Source organism: Ursus arctos, unplaced genomic scaffold, assembly GCF_023065955.2.
Source record: "Ursus arctos isolate Adak ecotype North America unplaced genomic scaffold, UrsArc2.0 scaffold_32, whole genome shotgun sequence".
Classification (NCBI taxonomy): domain Eukaryota; kingdom Metazoa; phylum Chordata; class Mammalia; order Carnivora; family Ursidae; genus Ursus; species Ursus arctos.
Genome location: NW_026623008.1, coordinates 529,559 through 549,679, shown reverse-complemented (window position 1 = coordinate 549,679; position 20,121 = coordinate 529,559). Strand labels below are relative to the sequence as shown.

Genomic DNA, 20,121 nt, shown 5'->3' with positions numbered 1-20,121 from the left:
AGAGACTCAACACCCACTCAGGAGTGCCTCCCTATCCGCTGACCAAGTCTGGCCTGGCCTGGCACTACCAGGGAACCCTGGACCCACCACCTTAGCCCTCCTGCCCACTCTGCCTGCCCTGGTCACACAGGCGGGCAGGAGTCCTTTGTCTCCCGTGCCATTGTCACATCAGCAAACCGTGGGCTCGTGCACAGCTGGCCCCCACAAATGTTCAGTACACTAGGTTAGTGTGTGGTGCAGGCCTTAGGTGCTTAGGGAGCCGGTGATTCTTGGGAGTCTGGTCCTTCAAAAATGGTGGCAGGCCAGCTTGATTGAAGGCCCCCGAACACATGCCCACCAAACCGGAGTGGGCAAACTGAGAACACTGTCAGGGACTGGAAGACCACCTCTCTGAACCCTGCAGTGGGCTTGGGTTAGGGTCCCCACCTCCCATTAGCAGCCGCCGGCTGATCAAACTGCTGCTGAGGGAGTGGTCTTGCCAGCAGAGGGAGCCACAGCCCCGTCCCTGGTCCGACGGCTGTGGCGGGGACAGCCGGGCACAGCCAGGTCCCTGTCTCTGCCTCGCAACTCTGCTCCAAACCGCGGAGTCCCACCCACAGAAGCGGCCAGGGCCCTCCGAGGAGGTGCAGATGCCAGGGTGTTCTGAGCCTCAGCACCAGGAGGGGCTCAGCTCCCCTCCTTTTCCCCAGCACCAGCCACAAAACCTTGGCCTTCCGCCTGGGAGCTTTCCCAGGGCTGGGGTTCGGACGGAGTAAAGCACTCTAAGGAGACTGCAGAACTCGGTTTACATCTAATTTACTGTATTTTAAAGTCTGGGACGTTAGTGGGGAAGAGGCAGAGTGAGCACGGAGTTGGTCCAGACAGAAGTACATGCCTTGGTGGGGCTGAGGGACAGCAGGTAGTGCCCTTAGGACTTGTCTGGTGGCCCCAGTAGAGTAGCAGTGACGGGAGGTGGGGTCAGAAGATGCTGTAGAGAATCGCTGGGGTGAACCCACCCAGGGGAACTTTGTTTGTCCCTGCCCAGGCACGGAAGCTTCCACCCAGAAGCTGGGCAGGCTGCCTGTGAGTGCTAGCCTTGGGGCTTGCAGGGGCCAGGAGCCCTCCTGCTCCAGAGTCCTGTTCCTCTAGAAAGGTGCCGTCTGCATCTCTGTGGCTGTAGCTGGACCCAGTGGGGTCCTGGGCAGGAAGGCAGGGCTGCTGTCCCCAGCAGGCGCTAGCCCTCAGGCCAACTGAATGCCCTGGTAAAGACCGCCTTTCTGCTCACCCAGCTGCTGACCACATCATCAACCTGCCACCACAACTCCCTGCCCTTTTCCAGATCCTGTCCCCTCCGGGAAGCGTTTGGAACCCAGCCAGAACCAGCTCCTGCCCTTCCCCCATCCACTTTCTACCAACATCTAGGACCTGAGTGGCCGCAGGGACTCAGAGCGGCCACTGGACCAAGCCCTCTCAAACCGATGCTAGCCCTTGCCACCAGAGGGACTGGTCCTTCACACAAGTGAGAGGTCCAGCCGCTCCGCTCAGTTGCCTCCCGTCCTGGGCTCAAGGCCAGTCCTGTATCTGATGTTCTCAGCCCGCCCACAGACTCCCTGTCCATCTTCCTGCTAATTCCTGCCTAAAGGACAGCACCGCGTGCCCAGCTCTGAGCCCAGGCAGGGCAGGGGGTCATGATGGCAAGAGCGGCTGCCGCAGCGGCAGCAGAGGATCAGGCCGGGGAGTCAGGCGATCCCTGCGTCCTAGACGGCAGACGCCCGAGCAGGGAGCCCTTTGCCGCCGCAGGAGAGTTCTGGGTGGGTGGGGGGTTTCAGACGGAGTCGCCGCGGGTCCAGGCCCAGGTTTCGGCGGTGGGCGCCTCCCCCGCCAGGTTGGGGAGAAGGGGGCCCTCGGTGGGCGGGGCGGCCAGCTCACGGCTCCGGGCCCCCGGCCCCCGGCGGCTGGGGCCGCGGGACGCGGCTGCGCTCGCCGTCGGACGTGCAGGCCTTGGCGGACAGCGAGCTCTCGCGGCCCGAGCGGAAGGCTGCCGTCACGGTCACCAGGTAGGCGGTGCTGGGCGCCAGGCCCTGCAGCGTGGTGCTGTTGCGGCCCGCGGGCACCTCCACGCGCTGCGCCGCGCCGCCCCCGCCCAGCAGCGGCCCGTACTGCACGTGGTAGCCGCGCACCGCGGCCGGGCCCAGCGCCGGGGCCCAGCTCACGCGCAGGCTCCGCGGCCGGGCATGCGAGATGACGATGCGCTGCGGCCCGGCCTCCTCTGTGGGGGGAGGGGGGAACGCGCGCGTGAGCGGGGCGGGGCGGGGCCTCCGCCCGGCCCCGCCCCGCCCCCGCGGCCCCCCACGGCGCCCGCCCCGCCCCGCCCCCCCCCCCCCCCCGCGCCCGGCTCACCCGGCAGCGTGTGCACCCGCAGGTACTGCGGCCTCACGAGGTGCACGTTGGACTCGGGCACCAGCGTCACCTCGTAGTCGGTGTCGGGGTTGAGGTTGACCCAGGCCCAGCCCGTGGCGTTCCCCGGCAGCTGTTGGCGACGCACGGTCCCCGGCTCAGCGCTGGGTGCCAGCTCCAACATGTAGTAGCCAGAGTCTGCGGTCAGCAGGGGCGGCCAGGCCAGGCGGAAGCCGCTGGACGTGACCTCAGAAGCACGGAGCTGCTGTGGCCGCATCGCGTCTGCGGGTGGTGCGGGGGGTCAGGTCTCCTCTTGCCCAGCCTGGGGCCCTGACTGCTGACTCAGGGAAGACCGGACCGGGAGATGTGGGGAACAGCCCAGGCCCCGCCACCCCAGCAGTGCTAACAAAACCCGAACCGGTGAGGGCTGGGGTGAGGAAAAGAGGGCAGTCGCCCACTTGGGACTTCCTCGCCTGCCTCAGCTGCAAACCCAGACAGGTGAGGCGCTGTAATGGCCACTTCCCACCACTCCGGTGGCCCCTCAAAGGTAGTGTCTGAGAACAGAGACCAGCCGCGCTCCCTAGCTCGAGTGGCCAGCACAGAGTGTAGGGTCAGCTCGGCTCCACGGTCAAGGTGAAGGGGCACCACTGGTGCAGCCAGAAGATGGGAGGCCACGGGTGGGGGGACACCCCGAGAAGTGAAGACAACTCCAGGAGTAGCTGGATGTGGGGTCAGAGTACTGCCTGCCTCAGGTTTCTAGGAGGAGGGCTGCAGAGTGGGACCCCCAAATGTGCATACTCCTGAGCCTGCGACACCACATGGCCATCTGAGCGACCATGCAAGTTGGTAAGGTTGATAAATGTCTGCACAGGGTTATGCCCGTTGGGATCCTGACGCTTCCTCATTTAATGCTGGGTGCTCCAGCTGTCAGCCTGGCACTCATTCTCCTGCCCAGCCCCCATATTCAGATCCCAGGAGCCCCCACCCTACTGCCTCACTGCCCAGCAGCCTTGGGTTCTTCCTGTCCAGCTGCTTGCCTTTCCTCCTGCTGTCCCCTCCAGGCCCAGCCACAGTGGTTGACTCAGGGGCCACCCAGGTCCAGGTGTCCCTGGGGGAAACCTTTGGAAGGACCCCCTACTCTTCTGCAATCTGCAGTCCAGCCCCTTCCGGGTTTTGGTGGATGACTAACCCACAGGCAGAGACTCAGGAAGAAGCCTGGGGTTAGGGGCATTTTTCAGTGGATAGAGCTGGCAGAACCATAATCAGGCCCTTCATCTCCAGCCCCTCCCACTGTGAGGTTTGGCTGGGGGTGGGGGAGCGTGGGGGGTGGTCTATAAGAAAGTTGGTGGGGAGCTGCTAGCCCCTGCAGTGGCCCCTCCCTGGTCCAGCCTCCTCTCTAGCAATCCCTAAACCCACCATTGGTGCAAACCCACTCACGCTCCTCTGCGACTGTCCCTGCCCCTGGGGTGGTAGGGCCTGAGCTCTGTAGGAGGCAGTCCTAGCCCATCCCAACCTGGCTCTCATCCCCAGGTGTGGCGGCACCTGACACACAGACAGGAGCCTGTGCTGCCCATCTGCAGAGTCCTCAGGCCGGGACCCTCCTGCTTCCTCTCCATTTAACCACATCCCACCAGATGCAGCCCCTTGGTCTCCTGGCCTACTCCAGGCCCTCCACTCTGGGGTGGGCCTGTCAGCGGAGAACCCCACCTGGAGGTGTTTACTCAGGCTCGACCTTCTGTCCGGCCACAGCCCAGGCAGTGGGGCCTCCAGGGCACACGGCTGGAGTGCGCCCTGGAGGGATGCTCTGAGAAGCCATGTGTGTTGCCTCCCTGCTGAACCCCCACGAAGTGCCATTGTCCCCAGAGCCCTGGCCCCTGCTCCAGGCACTGGAGTTCCCCTCCCCCCACCTCTTCCGGGACCCTGCTGGGGTCCCCCCAGGTCCTGCCTCTTCCCACCTACCAAGAATGGACCCCCTCAGCTCCTGGGCGATGATGTGCAGGTCATCCATATCCACAAAGTGTAGGTGCTTCTCAGGGGGGGCCGAGGCAGCATCTGACAGCTCCAGGAGGTTGCCGCGGCCAGTACTGACGATGAAGACAGTGACACCCAGGTCCTTCAGTTCCTGCATGGGGGGCCCCACGGGGTCGCTGGAGCCGCCGTCCGTCACCCACACCAGCACCTTGGGCACCCCTGGCCGGGCCCCCGCCACCTCTGCAAACAGCTGCTCCTTGGCGTAAGCCAGCGCCAGGCCAGTGTTGGTGTCGCCCATGCGCTGGGCTGCGGCACGTATGGCATCCTGGACAGCCTCACCTGAGCTGTGCTGGCCGAAGGGGAACTCGGTGTACGGGCGGCTGCCCACATGCACCAGGCTGGTACGTAGAGCCCCAGGGCCCAGGGGCAGCAGGCCCACCAGCTGCCCCACAAACTCCCGAACTCGGGAAAACTCATAATGAGACACGCTGGCCGAGCTGTCCAACAGAAACAGCAGGTCCCCCTGGGGGGCCGATGCTGGGGGGCCTGGGGGAGAGGGGAGGGTTCAGCCCCAGGTGGTGGCCCCCAGACAGCCCCACACTCAAGGCAGAACCCCCAGGGTCTGAGCTTTCCCTAAGCTGAAGCTTGCCCTTACCCAAGTAGGCCCTGAAAGCCTGCTCAGCCCCACCCCCAAAAGTCCTGAAGGTGGCACCCCTGGGGGAAGGGGGAGAGGGGTCCTGAGCCAACAAGTGGCCTACAGTCTCAGTGGGTTCTAGCTCTGCACCCTGGTCATGTACCTGGGGTGCTCTCTGGGCTCAAGTCTCATCTGTAAAGGAGAGCCAACCCCTCCAAGCCCCTGACCCTCCCTTTGCTCAGCCGACTCTGTGCAGGCTGGAGCCAAGGGTCCTGGCCCAGCCCCCAGGAGTGTGGGTGGACAGGCCTGGGTCCCAGGGGCTTGGCTTCAGGCCCACAGCCCAGCCTCCAGGTAAAGCAACTAGTTGGGGGGCAGGGGGCAGAAAGCAGCTGGGGAGACTGGGGGCTGAGGTGGACAGATGAGGGGGACAAGAGCATGACCACAGCCCCTCCTACAGCCCATATGGCCAGGCTGGAATCGTGACCCCGCTCACAGATGATGTCACCCCTCCTTTGGACCTATCCTCTGCTCCATCTGGACCCAGGAAGCAGGTTACCTGCCGCAGCAGCCTGAGGGCCCACCAGACCCGCCAAGGCCTTCCCCTTGCTCCCGGTACCCCAGGGGGCAAAAGGACCCCTTCCACCACTGGGCCAAGGGCAGACCGGAGCTGGGGTGTCTCGGTTCTGATCAGTGCCTTGCGGCCTGTTTCCCCCAATCCGGTGGGGCGACTCTAGCCCTCTTACCATCCCAACCCTCTACTAAGCGTCATCCCAAGGAGAAGGAAACTGAGGCAGGGACCTCCTCCCCGACAGACATCTCTCCCTCCCTTTCCAGACCCCCGCCAACATCTGGCGCCCGCCTAGCAGCCTGGGGCACCTGGGCCCGCCCACCGCAGGTGGGTGGGGTGCCCTGCGGCCGCCTCTACCCCGCGGTGGCGGGAGGGAGGGAGACTGCCCCGCTCAGGCAGCGGGGGGTAGGGGCGCCGCCCGAGCTGGAGCCCAGCCCGCCGCCTGCCGCACTCACCACGTTCGGCGCCGCTCCGCGCCAGCGCCAGCCGCAGGCTCAGGGCCAGGCTGAGCGCCGTCCAGGGCAGCATCGCGCGCGGCGGGAAGGGGCGCGCTCGGCCTCCGCTCGCAGCTCGCTCGCTCGGGGACTGCAGGGCGCGCCGCCGCGCAGGCCGGACCCGACCCCGCCCCCGGGAGGCCCCGTCCCCGAGGCCCCGCCCCCGGTGCACACTCACCCCGCGTGCTGAGGCGCACAGGCTCCGGGAGGCGGGAGGCGTGCGCGCGGAAAGACCCAGGCGGGTAGCGACACGCAGCACTCACGGAGATGCGACCGCGCACACACGCGTGGGCGTGCACGTGCACAGACACTGAAGCTTGCTCTCCTGGTTGGGAGGCTTCGGTCCGCACTGCCCCCTGCCCAGGCCCCAGGCCAGGAGCCGAGCGGGAGCTATCATGCTGGACCACCCCCTGGCCCACCGCCCGTGACCCCCCAGTGCTATGAGTCCCTGATATCAGGCCCAAGGGAAACCCAGTGGTGTGACGGGGTGGGGGTGACACTGAGAACAAGGCCACCCTGGCAAGGCCCAGGCCCCGGAATCACCTGTAGCACAGGGCCCAGAGAGGGGCAGGTGTTGGGGCCTGGACACTTAGAAAGAAAACGTGCATTGGGAGGGGGCAGAGGTCTGAGGGGAGCTTTTTGAGGGACACAAACCCCCCCCCCCCCACCTGGCTTCTTGGAGGAAGACGCATAGGGGCTGGGAATGGCTGGTTCAGGCCCTGTCGGTTGTGACCATGCCGGAACTACTGTTGTCCCCATACACCCTGCCCAATGAGGGGCCCAGGGCTTGACCCAAGATCCAACTCCAGGACCAAGGGCAGGCCCCCAGCCCTCTGGAGGGACCCATTAGCACCAGAGGTGGCTGACTGCAGGGTACATCCTGGGGCCACTCAGGCCTTGGGGCCGATTCCCTCCCCTTTGGCAGCAGTCAGATGAGGCCTCTCACTACTTTTTCTTTTTCTTTTCTTTTTTTTTTTTTTTTAAGATTTTATTTATTTATTTGACAGAGAGAGAGAGCAAGAGCGAGAGAGGGAACACAAGCAGGGGGAGCAGCAAAGGGAGAGGGAGAAGCTGACTCTCCGCTGAGCAGGGAGCCTGATGTGGGGCTCATCCCAGGACCCTGGGATCATGACCTGAGCCAAAGGCAGACGCTTCACCGACTGAGCCACCCCGGCGCCCCAAGGTCTCTCACTGCTAAGAAGACCACTGCCTTCTCCAAGCCACTACTCTGTTGAGCTGGGAGGGCACAGGTCCCCCAGTGCGAGGTGGCAGGGGCGTCTCTGCCAGGATGTCTCCTCCCTTTCCCCCTCCCCAGGAGGGTGCTTAGCAGCCAGGACGGATGGGACTCAATGGTTTTCCTTCCTCCCTTTATGGCAGGTGAGACACTCTGTGAGACAGGCTGGAGCTCCAACTTTGCCTAAAAAAGGAAGTGGCTCGGCCAAGCTGGAGGAGCTGGGGCAGGAACAAGCGAGAACTGTGTCCCCGCTGCCCCCACCCCCTCGAAGGGAGTCTTGGCAGTGGTGGTGCTGGCTCAGCTCCACAGACCTCAGGCCTCTGCTGGGACCAGAAGCTGCCTGGTGCTTCCGCCTGGGCCCCGTTGTGGGAGGTGGGGGGTGGGCAATGGGCTTGGGCCCCTGAAGCCCAGGGTGTGCCTCCCAGGGGGCCTTGCTTGGCCCCCAGCCCCGAAGCACACAAGGCTGACCAGGACTGCGGCTGCTGCTGGGGACAGTGAGTAGAGGCCATGGCCAGGCAGCAGCAGCTGGAGGCTGGGGCTCCAGCCTCGAGCTGACCCAGGGGGCATTGGGGTTGAGGTGTGTAGGTAAACCAAACACTTCTTGGTTCATCCTCCCTCTCACTGGGCACCCACTGCCAGGGGCAAGGAGCTGGGCCCTGTGGCAAGGGAGCAGCTCCCCTGCTTGTCCCCCAGCTCCTGTGCAGCAGGCCGGCCTCAGTCACACTTCGGCCTGTGCTGCTGGGCTGACAGGGAAGTTTCCGTCCCTTCTGGAAAAACTGAGTGGGTCTTCTTGGCTATGACTCAGGCCCTCGAGGAAGCAGCCGCCCTCCTCCCTCCAGCCTCTCCATCAGAGGGAGAAAGGATGAGAGGCCCAGTCTTAGGATTGGGCTGCCAGGGCCTCTGCCCAGACTTGGCTGAGCTCGGCCACCAGCCCTGGTGGAGTTCTTCCTCAGCTCTGCCCAGTCATTCCTGCTGCTCGCGCGGAGCTGAGTTCTCACCTGACTCCCAGGAGAGGCTCCCCCCACCCCCCTAACTGGTCAGCTCTACTCCCCTGGCCCCCTGCTCTGCCCTGAGGCCCTCCTGCTGCCAGCATCCGTGGCAAGTCTCATTCCAGCGTCCTATACTTCCCAACGGGAGACATGGGCAGATGGAGGGCCCCCAGGGAGCGTGGGGGTCAGCCAGGAGTGTAACAGTCGGGGTCAGGGCTGGGCTTGAGGCAGACGCCAGAGGAAGCACAAATATAATTGTCCGGAAACCTCCTCTCAGAAGAAAGACAGGCTGGGAGGCCAGGGGGTTGAGAAGGCCAGAGGCAGCCAGGACACAGCAGGCCCTGCCCACACGCCCTCTCCCTCCCCCAGGCCCAGCCCCTGCCTTGGCCCAGTCTGAGAGCTCCAGAGCATCACTTCCTGGCGCTGGCCCACCCCGCCCTCTGCTCCACAGGCAGGTGGAGGGGGTTCTGTGAAACCCAGGGACACTGCTCTCTGAAGGCTCTGCCCCTGCCCCCACAGGGTCCACGGGAACACTCCCTCCTCCGCACAGTCCAGGCCTCTGCAGAGAAGAAGGGCCTTTTGTCCCTAGCTCACTGTGGTCATGTTGACCCTAGGGAAAAGGGCAGCTCCCGGGCCCTCTGACCCCAGCCTGAGGGCATTCTGGGTCCCCACCCTCACCCAGTGGGGTGCCCTGTGCCACTGATTTTTCTGTTTATACCTCACATATGCACCATGCACGTGCCCGGGGGTGGGGGGGGGGCACAGAAACAGGAACAGGGGTTGCTGTGGTCCTGAGGTGGGGTGTTGGGCAAGCCGGAGGCCCCCAGAACCCACCTCACAACAGTAAGGGGGGCAGGGGGAGGGGCGGCCAGAGCAGCAGGGCCCAGAGGCCCCTTCTGCCACCTGCCCAGCTGCTGCACCCACATATCCTTCTAGACCCCACCTGCCTGTTTGTGGTCAGGGACATGGCAGCACCTGAGAGACCAGGCCTGAGGGTCTGGAGGTCCTGTCGTCTCACTCCCCAGGAGCCCAGGCCTGCCCCTCTGCCATCCCAGAGCAGAATCCTACTCAGGTCCCCCCTGGCAACAGCAAGGTGGGCAGCTTGGGCGTGGGGTGGGTACCACCCTGTCTGTGTTCATCCCATCAGGTCTGTGCTGGGGCCAGCCACTTGACAGATTCTGCTCTGGGGACATGCAGACACCCTGTCCTCCGAGGGCTGCCAGGCTGGATGGGGGGCAAGCAGTGGTGTGCTTGCCAAGATGCGTGTCAACTGATTTTCCCTGACAAGGGTGGGGCCATGTCAGACCAGGTGGGCACGAGCTACAGGAGGTGCCAAGACCCTAGGGTGGAAGCTGGCCTGTGTGTGTCAGGGCAGTAAGGAGGCCTGGGGGGGCAGAAAGGGTGGGGCGGGTTGTGGGGCTTTCATGGGGGAGTCAAGAGCCCATGGTGTGTGCAGGGACAGGTAGATGCCAGGGGGCTGATGCCAGGCATCTAAGGGGCTCCCAGGGAGCTACTGTCTTAGGTAGATCCTAGTGGACGGGGGGTGGGGAAGAAAGAAAGGCTGGCATTCAGACTCCCGAGTTTCTGGCTTGTGTGGAGGCCTGAATAGTGTGCCCCTCCTGAGGTGGGAGCCCCGCTCTGGTTCCCTCTGCCGGAACCTTCCGCAGATGATCACTACACCCGGCCCCAGCCCCAGGCAGGGCCCAGACCAGTTTGGACTGGTAAGCAGAGACCAGGGAGGGACAGACCAGTGTCAGCACCTTGGTGGGGGCTCCCCAGAGGTCAGGGTAGGGCCCAGGGGCAGGGGGAGGCACTTAGCCCTCAGAGCCAGCACTAGGCACTGCCTACTGCTAGCCAGCTCACCCACCCAGCCCAGCTGCAGTCCAGCACCCCTGGCCTAGCCCACATGCCTGGATGGGGGCAGGGCTGATACCAGGTGTGTGGCTCGGGTGAATGACCTGGCCAGCTCTCCTGGACCCCTACGAGCTGCCACCAAGGTCTGAGGGTGTGCCTGCAGACACCTGAGCTCCCGTCCCAGGAAATACTTTGTGAATGAATAAATGACCTCAGGCAGGTCAAGGAACTTTAGAGAGCGTAATCTTCCCATCTCTGGGGTTGGGACAATGTCTCTGCCTGGGGTGTTAGGGAAAGCAGACAGAGGGATGCGTGCACATGTACACACACACACACACACTGTGGAGAACCCCCATGACCTGGCACACTTACAGGGCAGGGCCCTGGGCACCTGGGCAAAGAGCATTTGTTGCCCGAAGTAGAGATTTCTGCCTGCCCCAGCAGTAACTCAGTGCTTCTGCCCTTGGCTTTCCCGACTGGCCCTCTACAAGCAGACCACTAGGCCCCTTCCGTTAACCCCTTACGGCCCCCCACAGGTGCTCCTTTTGCGAGTGGGTGGGGCAGAGCTGGGGCGGAGGCAGGTCGTCCCTGGGGTCAGCTAGAGGCCATGCAGGGCTCCGGGGCAGGCCCGGGAAGTTGGGACACACCTTCGGAACCCTTGAGGCTCCGGCAGCTGAGCTCCCCACCAAGGCCCCCCCCCACCAGGCCCAGCTGTTGTTTTGATGACTCTGGGGCCAGGCACATCCTCAGGAGAGTCCTCATCTTCAGAGCCGGGCCAGAGCCTGCCCAACCTTGGGCAGGAGGGGAAGGAAGGCGGCTTCAGACCAGGGGAAGCTATCCTTGGACCCTGGGCAGCTGGCCAGGCTCCTGTCTGACTGCGCGCAGACAACTGGAAAACCCCAAGAACTCCTGTGGGATCTCAGCCAGCCGCACACCGGGCTCTGCTCAAGGCCACGGAATGAGCCTGAACCCTGTGCCCCGATCTTTGGGCGCATCTGAGTCTGACCCTGGGGTCACACACAGAGCCCTGCTGGCAACATGGTGTGCCCGATCCTTTAAGAGGCCTTTTGGCTACCCCTAGATTCTGGACAAATTACAAGAAACACATTTTTTTTTTTTTAAGTAATCTGGGGGCGCCTGGGTGGGTCAGTCGGTTAAGTGTCTGCCTTTGGCTCAAGTCCTGGGATGGGCCCATGTCGGGCTCCCTGCTCAGGGGGAGCCTGCTTCTCCGTCCCGCTTGTGCTCTTTCTCCCACACTCCCTCTCTCTCAAATAAATACAGTCTTTTAAAGAGCTAAATAAAAGCAAATTCCTTTATAAAAAATTTTTGAAAAAATAATCTGCACACCTAACGTGGGGCTTGAACTCACAACCCCGTGATCAAGAGTCACATGCTCTTCCAACTTGAGCCAGTTGGGCGCCCCAAGAAACACCCTTTTATTTTTATTTTTTAGATTTTATTTATTTGACAGAGAGTGAGAGAGCACAAGCAGGGGGAGCAGCAGAGGCAGAGGGAGAAGCACACTCCCCGCTGAGCAGGGAGCCCGATGTGGGGCTCGATCTCAGGATCCTGGGATCATGACCTGAACCAAAGGCAGATGTCTAATGGACTGAGCCACCCGGGTGCCCCAAGAAACACAATTTTAATACACTGCTGGGCTTACAAGGAAGTAAATATCTTCAAGGCTCCCCCCAAATTAAAAACACTAAGAATAAATAAATAAACAAACAGAAGGGTAATGAGCAGAAACCCAGGAAGATGAAAGGAAACAGGTGGGACAGCAGCGAGGCCCCTCGACACAGGGATGGAGAGGCGCACCCGCGATTAGGAAAGGACCTGGCACCCGAGCAGGGCCCAGGTAACGCATGCTTTGCAGAGGGACTCCTTCCTGGCGGGACGTGTCCTCAGGGTCTCCACAGGTACGGGCTGACAGTGGAGAAGGAGCGCCCATTCAAAGAAACAATATACTATTAGAATCAGCAGAGACAACAAGTATCTGATTTGGACCCCCCAAAGAGTAAGAAATTGGAATTGTTAGGTACAGAATATAAAATAACCAAATGTGAAATGCTCAAGAAACTGAAGCAAAACTGGAATCCAAAAATGGCACATGCGTGAAGAGACCATCAAAAAGGAGATCTGAGTAAGAAACAAGTATAACTTCTAGATATGATAATAAAATAACTTAAAATTAAATGAATGCGTTAATTGGCAGATTAGACAGAACCAAAGAATTAGCGAAACTGGAAGAAGATGAAGACATTGCCCAGAATGCGGCCGGAGAGCGGGGAAGCCGGAAACACAACAGAGAGGCGAGCGGAGGCTGGGAGGAAAGGGGAAGAGATGCTCCCACAGGAGAGGCCAACTTGGAGACACGGCAACGGCTGAGAATTCTCCAGAACTGATGAAGGGTAGGGGTCTGCAGGGACGGGACACACAGTATATACCAAACGGGTGAATGAGAGCGTGTCCACCACTGGAAACACGCTCCAAGCCAAACACGGGGAAGACAGAGCTTCAACTTACCCAGAGAACCTGTCTCGATGCTCGCCCCCCCCCCCCCCCCCCCCGGCTGAGCCCTGCAAGGCCTGGGGCTGCTGGCCACTGCTGACCTGCAACCAGGTGCTTCCCGGGCAAGTCTCGCCACTTCTGGAACCCTCCGGGGGCCCGCGGACTGACCACGCATGGGGCCCGCAGGGCTGCCCCCCGTGCGGCACAGAAGCCAAGAGGCCCCCCTTTCCCTGGGCCTGGCCAGGCGCCTCTTCTCCGAGACGCACCTCCCTCCTCCCTGGGGGCTCCCCAGCGCCCCCGCCTCGGAGAGGACTGCGGCGGGGGGGGGGGGGGGGGGACCTTGGGGAGGCGGGGACCGCGGTTCTGGGGAGTCTGGCGCCACCTCGCGGCCACTCGGAGCACCGCGTACGAAGCCCCGAGGTCGGCCCGCGATCGGCGAGGACGGAACTGGGACGCCGGGCCCGAGCTCGCAGGCCTGAGGCTCTCCCGTGCGGCGCGGGAGGAGCTCGGGGACCCTCCCGGATCTGGAAGTCTTGTCCTTTGGCGAGGCCTCCGGGGCTCACACCCAGGCGCAGAGCTGCTCCTCCCCGTCGGGGCGGCGTCCCACTCGCCCGCGGTCGCTGCGCCCCGGGTGGCGGCGGGGTCCCGGGGTCCAAGTTGGGGGCGGTAGCAGCGTGCGGAGGCGCCGGGCCAGGCGGGTGCGGGCGGCCGAGGCCAGCACGAGCAGCGGAGGCAGCGAGAGGAACCCGAGGACGATGAGCGCCGCGGAGCCTCGGTCCGAGAGCAGCGCGCGGCACGCGGGGCGGGGCGCCGGGTGAACCTGCGGGGAGGCGAGCGGTCGCGCGGGGCGGGGCGCGGCGGGGCGCGGCGGGCGCGGCCTGGGAGCAGGTGGCCCCGCAGTGGCCGGGGGCGGGGCCTGAGAGATGACCCGGGGAGGGACTAGTGGACCGGGCGCGGCGCGTGGTCAGTGCGAACCTGAGGGCTGGGGCCCAGGCGCGGGTCGGAGGTCTGGCGCCTCGGGGTGGCTGCGGCTGGCCGTGGCCAGGCATTTTTGAGTCGAGAATGGGAGATCCGGGGCCCAAGCGGCAACTGGCCCGAGTGGGAGTCCCTTGAGGGGAGGCTCAGAAACTTGTTTCCCGATTGTCCCGTCCCGGCTTTCCTCCGGTCTCTGCTCCCCCGGGGCTCTTCCCTAGGTTGGCATCTGACCTCGGGCTCCCGCCCGCGCCCCTCCCCAGATGGCGCCGCCTTCTCTTCTTCGGGCCCGGCTTCAGTCCCCCGCCCCCGCCTCAAGCCTACGGAAGGAGGACCCAGGGCACGTCTCCCTACGGGCCCTCTCCTGAGACCAAGCCACAGCCCATTCCACACGGGGCAATCCAGCCCGGCGCAGGGGGAGGGGGTGTCTCCGAGTAGCTGTGGGGACGGGTAGGCGTGGTGCACTGGAGAACTTTGGCAATAGCTTCACCTTCTCTTCCTGGAAACCCCCCTCCCCTTCCCGCCATGCCCAGCTGTCCAGGCCCTGGTGGCCCTTGGTACAGGGCTAGGGGGCCTCGCAAGGGGAGGGAGCTCTCCGCTCCAGTGACAAACAAAAGCTCTTCTTCTGCTGTGGCTGCGGGGGGGGGGGTGCTTGGCAGACGAAGGGGCCTTCCAGGGAGGGGCACATATGTCTCTGGGGACAAGGGGGCCATGCTGAAAGGGTGAGATTCACCTACAGCCCCAGGGCCCTGCACTTCTGCAGGACCCCCCACTCCCTAGGGCCCCAGCCAGCCCCCACCCTGCCTCTGGAGGGCTTAGCTCACCCTTGAGTGGCACAGGAATCCCAGGTACACGATGGCAGCTGCTGGCAGCAGCACCAGCAGGAACACGGTTGCAGGCAGCAGCAGGTGCAGCAGGAGTCCCGCCAGGGCCTGGCCAGGCAGCAACAGGGTCCCAAGGCCTTGGACAGCCAGGCCTATCCACCCTGGGGTCGTCAGGGCTGAGGCCTGGCAGTCAGGAAATCTTCCTGGCAGCATGGGTGCCGTGTCGGAAGTGCCCCCTCCCTCATCCTCCTCCGTCTCCTTCTCCTGTTCACTCATGCTCTCGCGGGCAACAGGCCTAGTGGGTTCCCAGAGGTAGGCAGACGGCAGGACCTAGGTCCCCAGGTCAGACTCCCACCCAGACCCCAGCAATCATTGTAGACCCCGAGGGAGGACAGCACCCTGGCCCAGGTAGGTCCAGCTCTGACCATCAATCTCCAGGGCCACACCACTGCCTCAGTTTCCCCTGCTGCCAGGCTGGGCCTCTCTCTGCCAGGCGACTGCAGCTCCGGCCCTGGTCGGTCTCTTGTGTGTTCTGGTCAGGGCTTGCACAGCTGTCCCGGCACTGGGGCCCTCCTCCCTCCCGGTCCCGCCCTCTCCCCGCTTCCAGCTCCCCTACACAACGACTTCATTTCATAGGTCTTGACTCCAACAAGGGCCCCATCAGTTGTTGCTGATTTGAGGTGGCCACTCACCGCACTTCCCAGCCTTAGTCCCTACTGGTGCTCTCATTCCCAAACCTGGCCTCTCTCAGCCTCAGTAAAATGGAAAACACTGGGTGCCTAGACTGTAGGGCTGTGGAGAGGGCATGTGGGCCATGCATGTGAAGTGCTTAGTGCAGGACCCAGCACACAGTAGGTGCTCAATAACAGCAGCTATGATTACAAGCATCCTTTGTGTTGGAGTCTCATCCATCCTGAAAACAGTGAGAACATGCACTGTTACTTCAACTGGGGAGAAAGCATTCCCTGCTCTTCTGTAAACCCCAACTAGTTTCCCCAGATATTACTGAAATGCTCTTAACTCCTAACAGACGTTAGCTTTTTCTGGTATAGCACTTGGCATGTTAAACACCACTTACATAACTAGCTGACACTTGGAGTGGGTTGCCTGTCAGCTCAATGAACAAGCTACGCGTATGGCATCAGATATGAACGTCTCCCTTTCACACCTTCTCCCGCCATTGGCTTTATCATGTCCAACTTTTCTTCTAACATTTTCCAGAGCGTAATTCCCTTCAGACACATGAATGGCAGATGGCAACGATCGTGCACAGTGGGTTTAAGGAATGCAAGCCGAAGACAGGCCCCTGTGAGGACGTGAGCTGAGGCTCCACGTGGCACATGCCAAGTCCCGTTGCCCGAAACACACACGCGACTTAACTGTTTTCACGGGCACACACATATCCAGATCTTATAGTAGCTGTTTTTTTATTCAGATAATGAATTTAGGGTAAAAATGTTGCAAATGATAATGTTCAGATGCAGAGTTCAGGTGGAGAGGGTACCTGTCTAGTCTCCTAAGCTCCAGCCTCTGCTCAGGTCCCTCTCGCATTCATTCGGTCCTGCAGTAAAGACTGGCTGAGCTCCCGCAGTGTGCCAGGACAGCTCTAGGCTCTGTGGACTCCATGGTAAAGGAGGCCAATGTGGGCCTCTGCCCTGTAGGGGACAGCTCTGTGTGGGTACCCTGACAGGCCTGCAGGAATCCATAGCTGAATGAGCTGCAGGGCTCCAGGCTGTGGCAGAAGGTGGAGGACCAGCCAGGGCCTTCAGGACACTTCATCCCTAGGAGTGTGTTTGCATGGATGGGGAGGGCTGAGGGTGGTGGGAAAGCTATGACCACCCACGTTGCCTCCCAGTGGACAGTCACAAGAGGCAGCTGGACAGGGGGAGGCTGCAGGAGCCAGCTATACCTTCCTCTCCTGTCTGGGCTCTGGACAGGTGGCCTTACTCAGGGACTGGGGATGGTAAAGTTCCCTTGGGGTCAGGGCCCCAGAATCAAGGTGACCAATCCTGGAGGCCTTACTGAGGTCCCCTCCTGAAGCACCTCTTCCCACCCTCTGGACTTGGCTCTCCTAAAAGTCCTCTCTTTGACTCCCTCCTTCTAGCGTCCAGGCAGGGCTCTGCCCCTTTCACAGCCTCTGCAGAGTTCCTCAACCTACACCCACGGGGCTTCCTACTACCCACAGCGTCATCCCGGTTGCCTGGCATCAATGGTAACTCTTCCCTCCTGGCGTGGCATCTGTATGGGGGGAGGGGTCCCACTTACCCTGTTCACCTCTCCAGCCTGGAAGCAGGAGAAAGGCCAAGCTCCAGCCCCAGAGGTGGTCTTAGCCAGCAGGGACAGAAGTGGGTGAGGGGCAGGACCCGAGGGAGGGACCCAAGGGAAGGCACGTGGGTGCCTCCCTGGGCAAGTCATGGCACAGCAAAGGCTATGGGCCTGTTTCTGCCTGCCTGGTCTTTGTCTCCCAGGAGGGAGGCCAAGCCAGGAGCCCTGGCACTTGGCAGGGGAGGAAAGGTGCTGGGGTAGGGGCTGCTGCCAGCCCGCAGGGTGTCCCCTTAAGTTGCTGGGTAAACAGTGCAGAGAAGTGGCCCTCAGCCTGGCCCAGGAGGCAGCACTGCTCTCCCCACCCCACAGCAGCAGTTCTGGTCTTCTAGCCCTCTGGAAGTGACAGCCCCACCTCCACACCTTCAGAAGGACTTTCATGAGAGGGCTACCAGGCTGCGGCTTGCCCGGGAACCATATGGAGAGGACCCCCCACTGGAGGACAGAACCCCAGGGTGAACTCCCTCTAGGGGTAACTGGGAGCTAAACCCTTCAGAAGGCTGAGTGGTAGCCTGGTCCCCTGGGGAGATGGTGGTGGTGGTGGGGCGGTTCATATTGGCCAGGGGACACAGGGCTGGGGATGGCCAGGGGCCTCCAGCATCCATGAGGGATTCCTGTTCTTCCCAGATGGACTCCCGGAGCTCCCAGCCAGGGGAACAGGACGGGACAGAGGCGGGGGCTGAGCAGGAACTTCGGTGGGTGGAGCTGGGCTCAGAGGAGGCCCTGGGAGCCAGGACAGAGGGGCCCAGTGCCCGGCAAGCCTGGGGGCGCCTGCTGCAAGCTGTGTGGAGGGGTCACCTGGGCCTGGCGACAAGGCTACTGCATCAAGGGGCCAGTGTGGAGGAGAGGTGAGCCCCAGGGCTGGACCAAGAATCTTCACCAGGGCAGAGTTGGCAGGGGTCCCTTCTCTGGGCAGGGCAGCAAGGGCCCTTCTACCGGCGCCCCTGCCCTCATCCATGCCACCCTCACTGCCCACAGGGACCACACAGGCAGGACCCCGCTCCACCTGGCCGTGCTGCGCGGGCACGTGCCCCTGGTGCGTCTCTTGCTGCAGCGCGGGGCCGCGGTGGGAGCTGCCGACAGAGCCGGGCGCACACCACTGCACGAGGCCGCCTGGCACGGGCACTCGCGAGTGGCCGAGCTCCTTCTGCGGCGCGGGGCCCCAGCGGCGGCGCGCTCGGGGGCCGGCCTCACGCCGCTGCACTGGGCCGCGGCGCTGGGCCGCACACTGCTGGCCGGGCGGCTGTTGGGCGCGCCGGGACCAGGCCCCGCGGCAGCGGATGCGCGCGGCTGGACCGCGGCACACTGGGCGGCTGCGGGCGGCCGGCTGCCGGTGCTGGAGCTGCTGGCGGCGGACGGCGTGGGCCTGGACGGCGCCCTGATGGTGGCGGCCGCGGCCGGGCGTACGGCGGCGCTACGCCTCCTCCTAGCGCGCGGGGCGCGGGTGGACGCCCGGGACAGCGTGGGGAGCACCGCGCTCGGCGTGGCGGCGAGTCTGGGCCGCAGGCAGGTACTTCTCGCCCGGACTGCCGGGAGGGCGCAGACAGGCGGAGGAGCCTGGAGGGTGGGAGGGTGGCTGGGAGGGGCCGGCTGCCGGGGGCTCGAAGGCTGCTTCGCCGGTGTCTCCCGTTTGTAACCTCTCTTGGAGGGCCGGTGAGGTTAGCATTCGGACTTCATGCTGGTGACTGGCAGCAACAAACCTACAGCGAGCGCCAGGAATGTCCTTGAGTCCAGCAGGCCCCCGGGCATTGGGAAGGGAGGCCGTGGGCTGCTCAGTCTCGGATTTTATCTGAGGGTATTTGGGACAGGTGGTTGTCTGGGAGCGGAGTCCCTCCAGGGTGGCAGGGGTGCGGGCTCATTTTTACCAAATGGGGAAGCAGCATTGAGAAAGAGGCTGTTAGGTGGGGAGGCCAGATGAGGTGTGGGTCAGGGCCAGCCTCTGCCCTCTCCTTCCCACCTCTTCTAGGACATGGAGGTGCTGCTTGACCATGGGGCAGACCCCAGCCTCAAGGACAGGCACAGTCGCTCTGCACTCCACAGGGCTGCTGCTGGTGGGCACCTGCCCGCGATCCAGCTGCTAGCAGCCTGGGGGGCGGAGGTGGATGCTCGAGACTCTTTGGGCCTCACACCCCTACACCACGCTGCTCGGGGAGGCCACACAGAGGTCGCCAGCCACCTCCTAGACAGGGGAGCGCAGGTCAATGCTGCTGGATGGCTCCACAAGACCCCCCTTCACCTTGCCATGGATCACGGCCACGGCCCCACCGCAGAGCTTTTGCTGTGCCGAGGGGCTAGCCCCACCCTGAGGACACAATGGGGTGAAGCGGTCCAGGACCTGGTGTCCGAGGGGGCCTGCCGCAGGTACTGCCCACCTTTTGCAGAGAGCAGTAGTGGGAGGGGCACACAGCCCAGAGGCCATGAGCCAGACGGAAGTCTTCGGGCTCCCACAGCCTTCAGAGTGCGCCAGGCTCCTCTCCTCTGGACAGAGGCTGCCTGCCTGCCTGAGGGGAGAACAGCTGAGAGGTTCCCAGAAGAGAAGGGGACAGCGGCTTCAGCTCCAGTAATGGACCTGGGACTGCCCCACTGCCCCCTGGGGGCACACTGCCCGGGCAGCTCCAGCCTTCCCCACACTATTTCGCAGAGAGACTGAGTCGTGGCAATAGATCTGACTAAAACCTGACAGTCTCCCCTGGGTCCGCCATGGGGCTGTCACCCTCGGCTGCTGTCGCGGTACATGGGGATGCTCTTCCTGTAAACAGTATTTGTCTGTCAGCATCCATTTATCACAGGGCCAAACCAATGGCCACAGTTGTTTACATCTCCCCTGTGACCCAGGGCCCGCTCTCATAACTGCTGTCTTACCTCTCACACACCCAGTTGATCTTCCCCCAGTCCTAAATTACCTAGGGTCAGGTACCAGACAACTAGGGACGGGCCCTATGCAGCAAGGACCACTGGGATTCTCAGACAAGCCAATCCTAAACTGTTTCCCTTGCTCTGCCTTGTCTTTCCTGTGGGAATCCCAATAAAGGCTCTGGCTCGAGCTTGCCGCTCCTTCCTGCTTCTGCCTCCAGAGGATACTGGCACCCCTCTCTGTGGCTCTGTAGGGCCTGGCATGTCCTCTCCTCTCAGGAAAGGCAGGTAATAAGAAATGTTCTTCCAGTGGTGTCAGCCTCTCCCTGTCATCACTCAGCCACCTCCATAAATTAAAACTCGTGTGGCACAACTGAAACAGAGGGACAGTTGTCTCTGATGACCCACCTCTGGATCCTCATAGAAAATCATCACCATTATTCCACTTAAAACTATAGTTTTCCTGAGAGAATGGCTTTATGGGACAGATTTCATTTTTGAAAACTGCGAGTTGTGCCA

The 20,121-nt window shown here is 62.8% G+C and overlaps 4 protein-coding genes across 4 annotated transcripts; 2 read left to right on the top strand and 2 right to left on the bottom strand.

Annotated features, from left to right (window-relative positions):
• Window positions 1-759: 759 nt before the first annotated feature.
• VWA1 (von Willebrand factor A domain containing 1) lies at window positions 760-6,153 on the bottom strand. The gene is made up of 4 exons (XM_026520076.4): window positions 6,005-6,153; window positions 4,336-4,893; window positions 2,380-2,658; window positions 760-2,248 (listed from the first exon to the last, which is right to left on the bottom strand). Exons 1-4 carry the CDS (start codon window positions 6,075-6,077, stop codon window positions 1,905-1,907), a joined length of 1,254 nt encoding a protein of 417 aa, XP_026375861.1. The 5' UTR covers window positions 6,078-6,153; the 3' UTR covers window positions 760-1,904.
• Window positions 6,154-13,004: 6,851 nt separating this feature from the next.
• Window positions 13,005-14,920, bottom strand: TMEM88B (transmembrane protein 88B). The gene is made up of 2 exons (XM_026520078.3): window positions 14,428-14,920; window positions 13,005-13,451 (listed from the first exon to the last, which is right to left on the bottom strand). The coding sequence occupies exons 1-2, from the start codon at window positions 14,701-14,703 to the stop codon at window positions 13,191-13,193; spliced, it is 537 nt and encodes a 178-aa protein (XP_026375863.1). The 5' UTR covers window positions 14,704-14,920; the 3' UTR covers window positions 13,005-13,190.
• Window positions 14,921-17,321: 2,401 nt separating this feature from the next.
• LOC113270631 (ankyrin repeat domain-containing protein 65) lies at window positions 17,322-17,714 on the top strand. The gene has a single exon (XM_026520079.4). It carries the CDS (start codon window positions 17,353-17,355, stop codon window positions 17,599-17,601), a length of 249 nt encoding a protein of 82 aa, XP_026375864.4. The 5' UTR covers window positions 17,322-17,352; the 3' UTR covers window positions 17,602-17,714.
• Window positions 17,693-18,385, top strand: LOC130542328 (ankyrin repeat domain-containing protein 65-like; the record flags this gene model as incomplete). Its single annotated transcript, XM_057305500.1, has 1 exon — window positions 17,693-18,385. A coding segment is annotated over one exon (693 nt), but the record flags the coding sequence as incomplete, so codon positions are not given.
• Between the last annotated feature and the right edge of the window lie 1,736 nt (window positions 18,386-20,121).

What these genes read in the sequence shown, in the direction of transcription:
- VWA1 (XM_026520076.4), bottom strand. Translation starts at nt 6,077, where the DNA reads ATGCTGCCCTGGACGGCGCTCAGCCTGGCCCTGAGCCTGCGGCTGGCG. An exon ending in GCGGAGCGGCGCCGAACGTG is followed by an intron (nt 4,894 to 6,004) that starts GTGAGTGCGGCA and finishes CCTCTCCCCCAG; the next exon opens with GCCCCCCAGCATCGGCCCCC. An exon ending in GCTGAGGGGGTCCATTCTTG is followed by an intron (nt 2,659 to 4,335) that starts GTAGGTGGGAAG and finishes CACCACCCGCAG; the next exon opens with ACGCGATGCGGCCACAGCAG.
- TMEM88B (XM_026520078.3), bottom strand. Translation starts at nt 14,703, where the DNA reads ATGAGTGAACAGGAGAAGGAGACGGAGGAGGATGAGGGAGGGGGCACT. An exon ending in GATTCCTGTGCCACTCAAGG is followed by an intron (nt 13,452 to 14,427) that starts GTGAGCTAAGCC and finishes GCCTCCCCGCAG; the next exon opens with GTTCACCCGGCGCCCCGCCC.
- LOC113270631 (XM_026520079.4), top strand. Translation starts at nt 17,353, where the DNA reads ATGAGGGATTCCTGTTCTTCCCAGATGGACTCCCGGAGCTCCCAGCCA.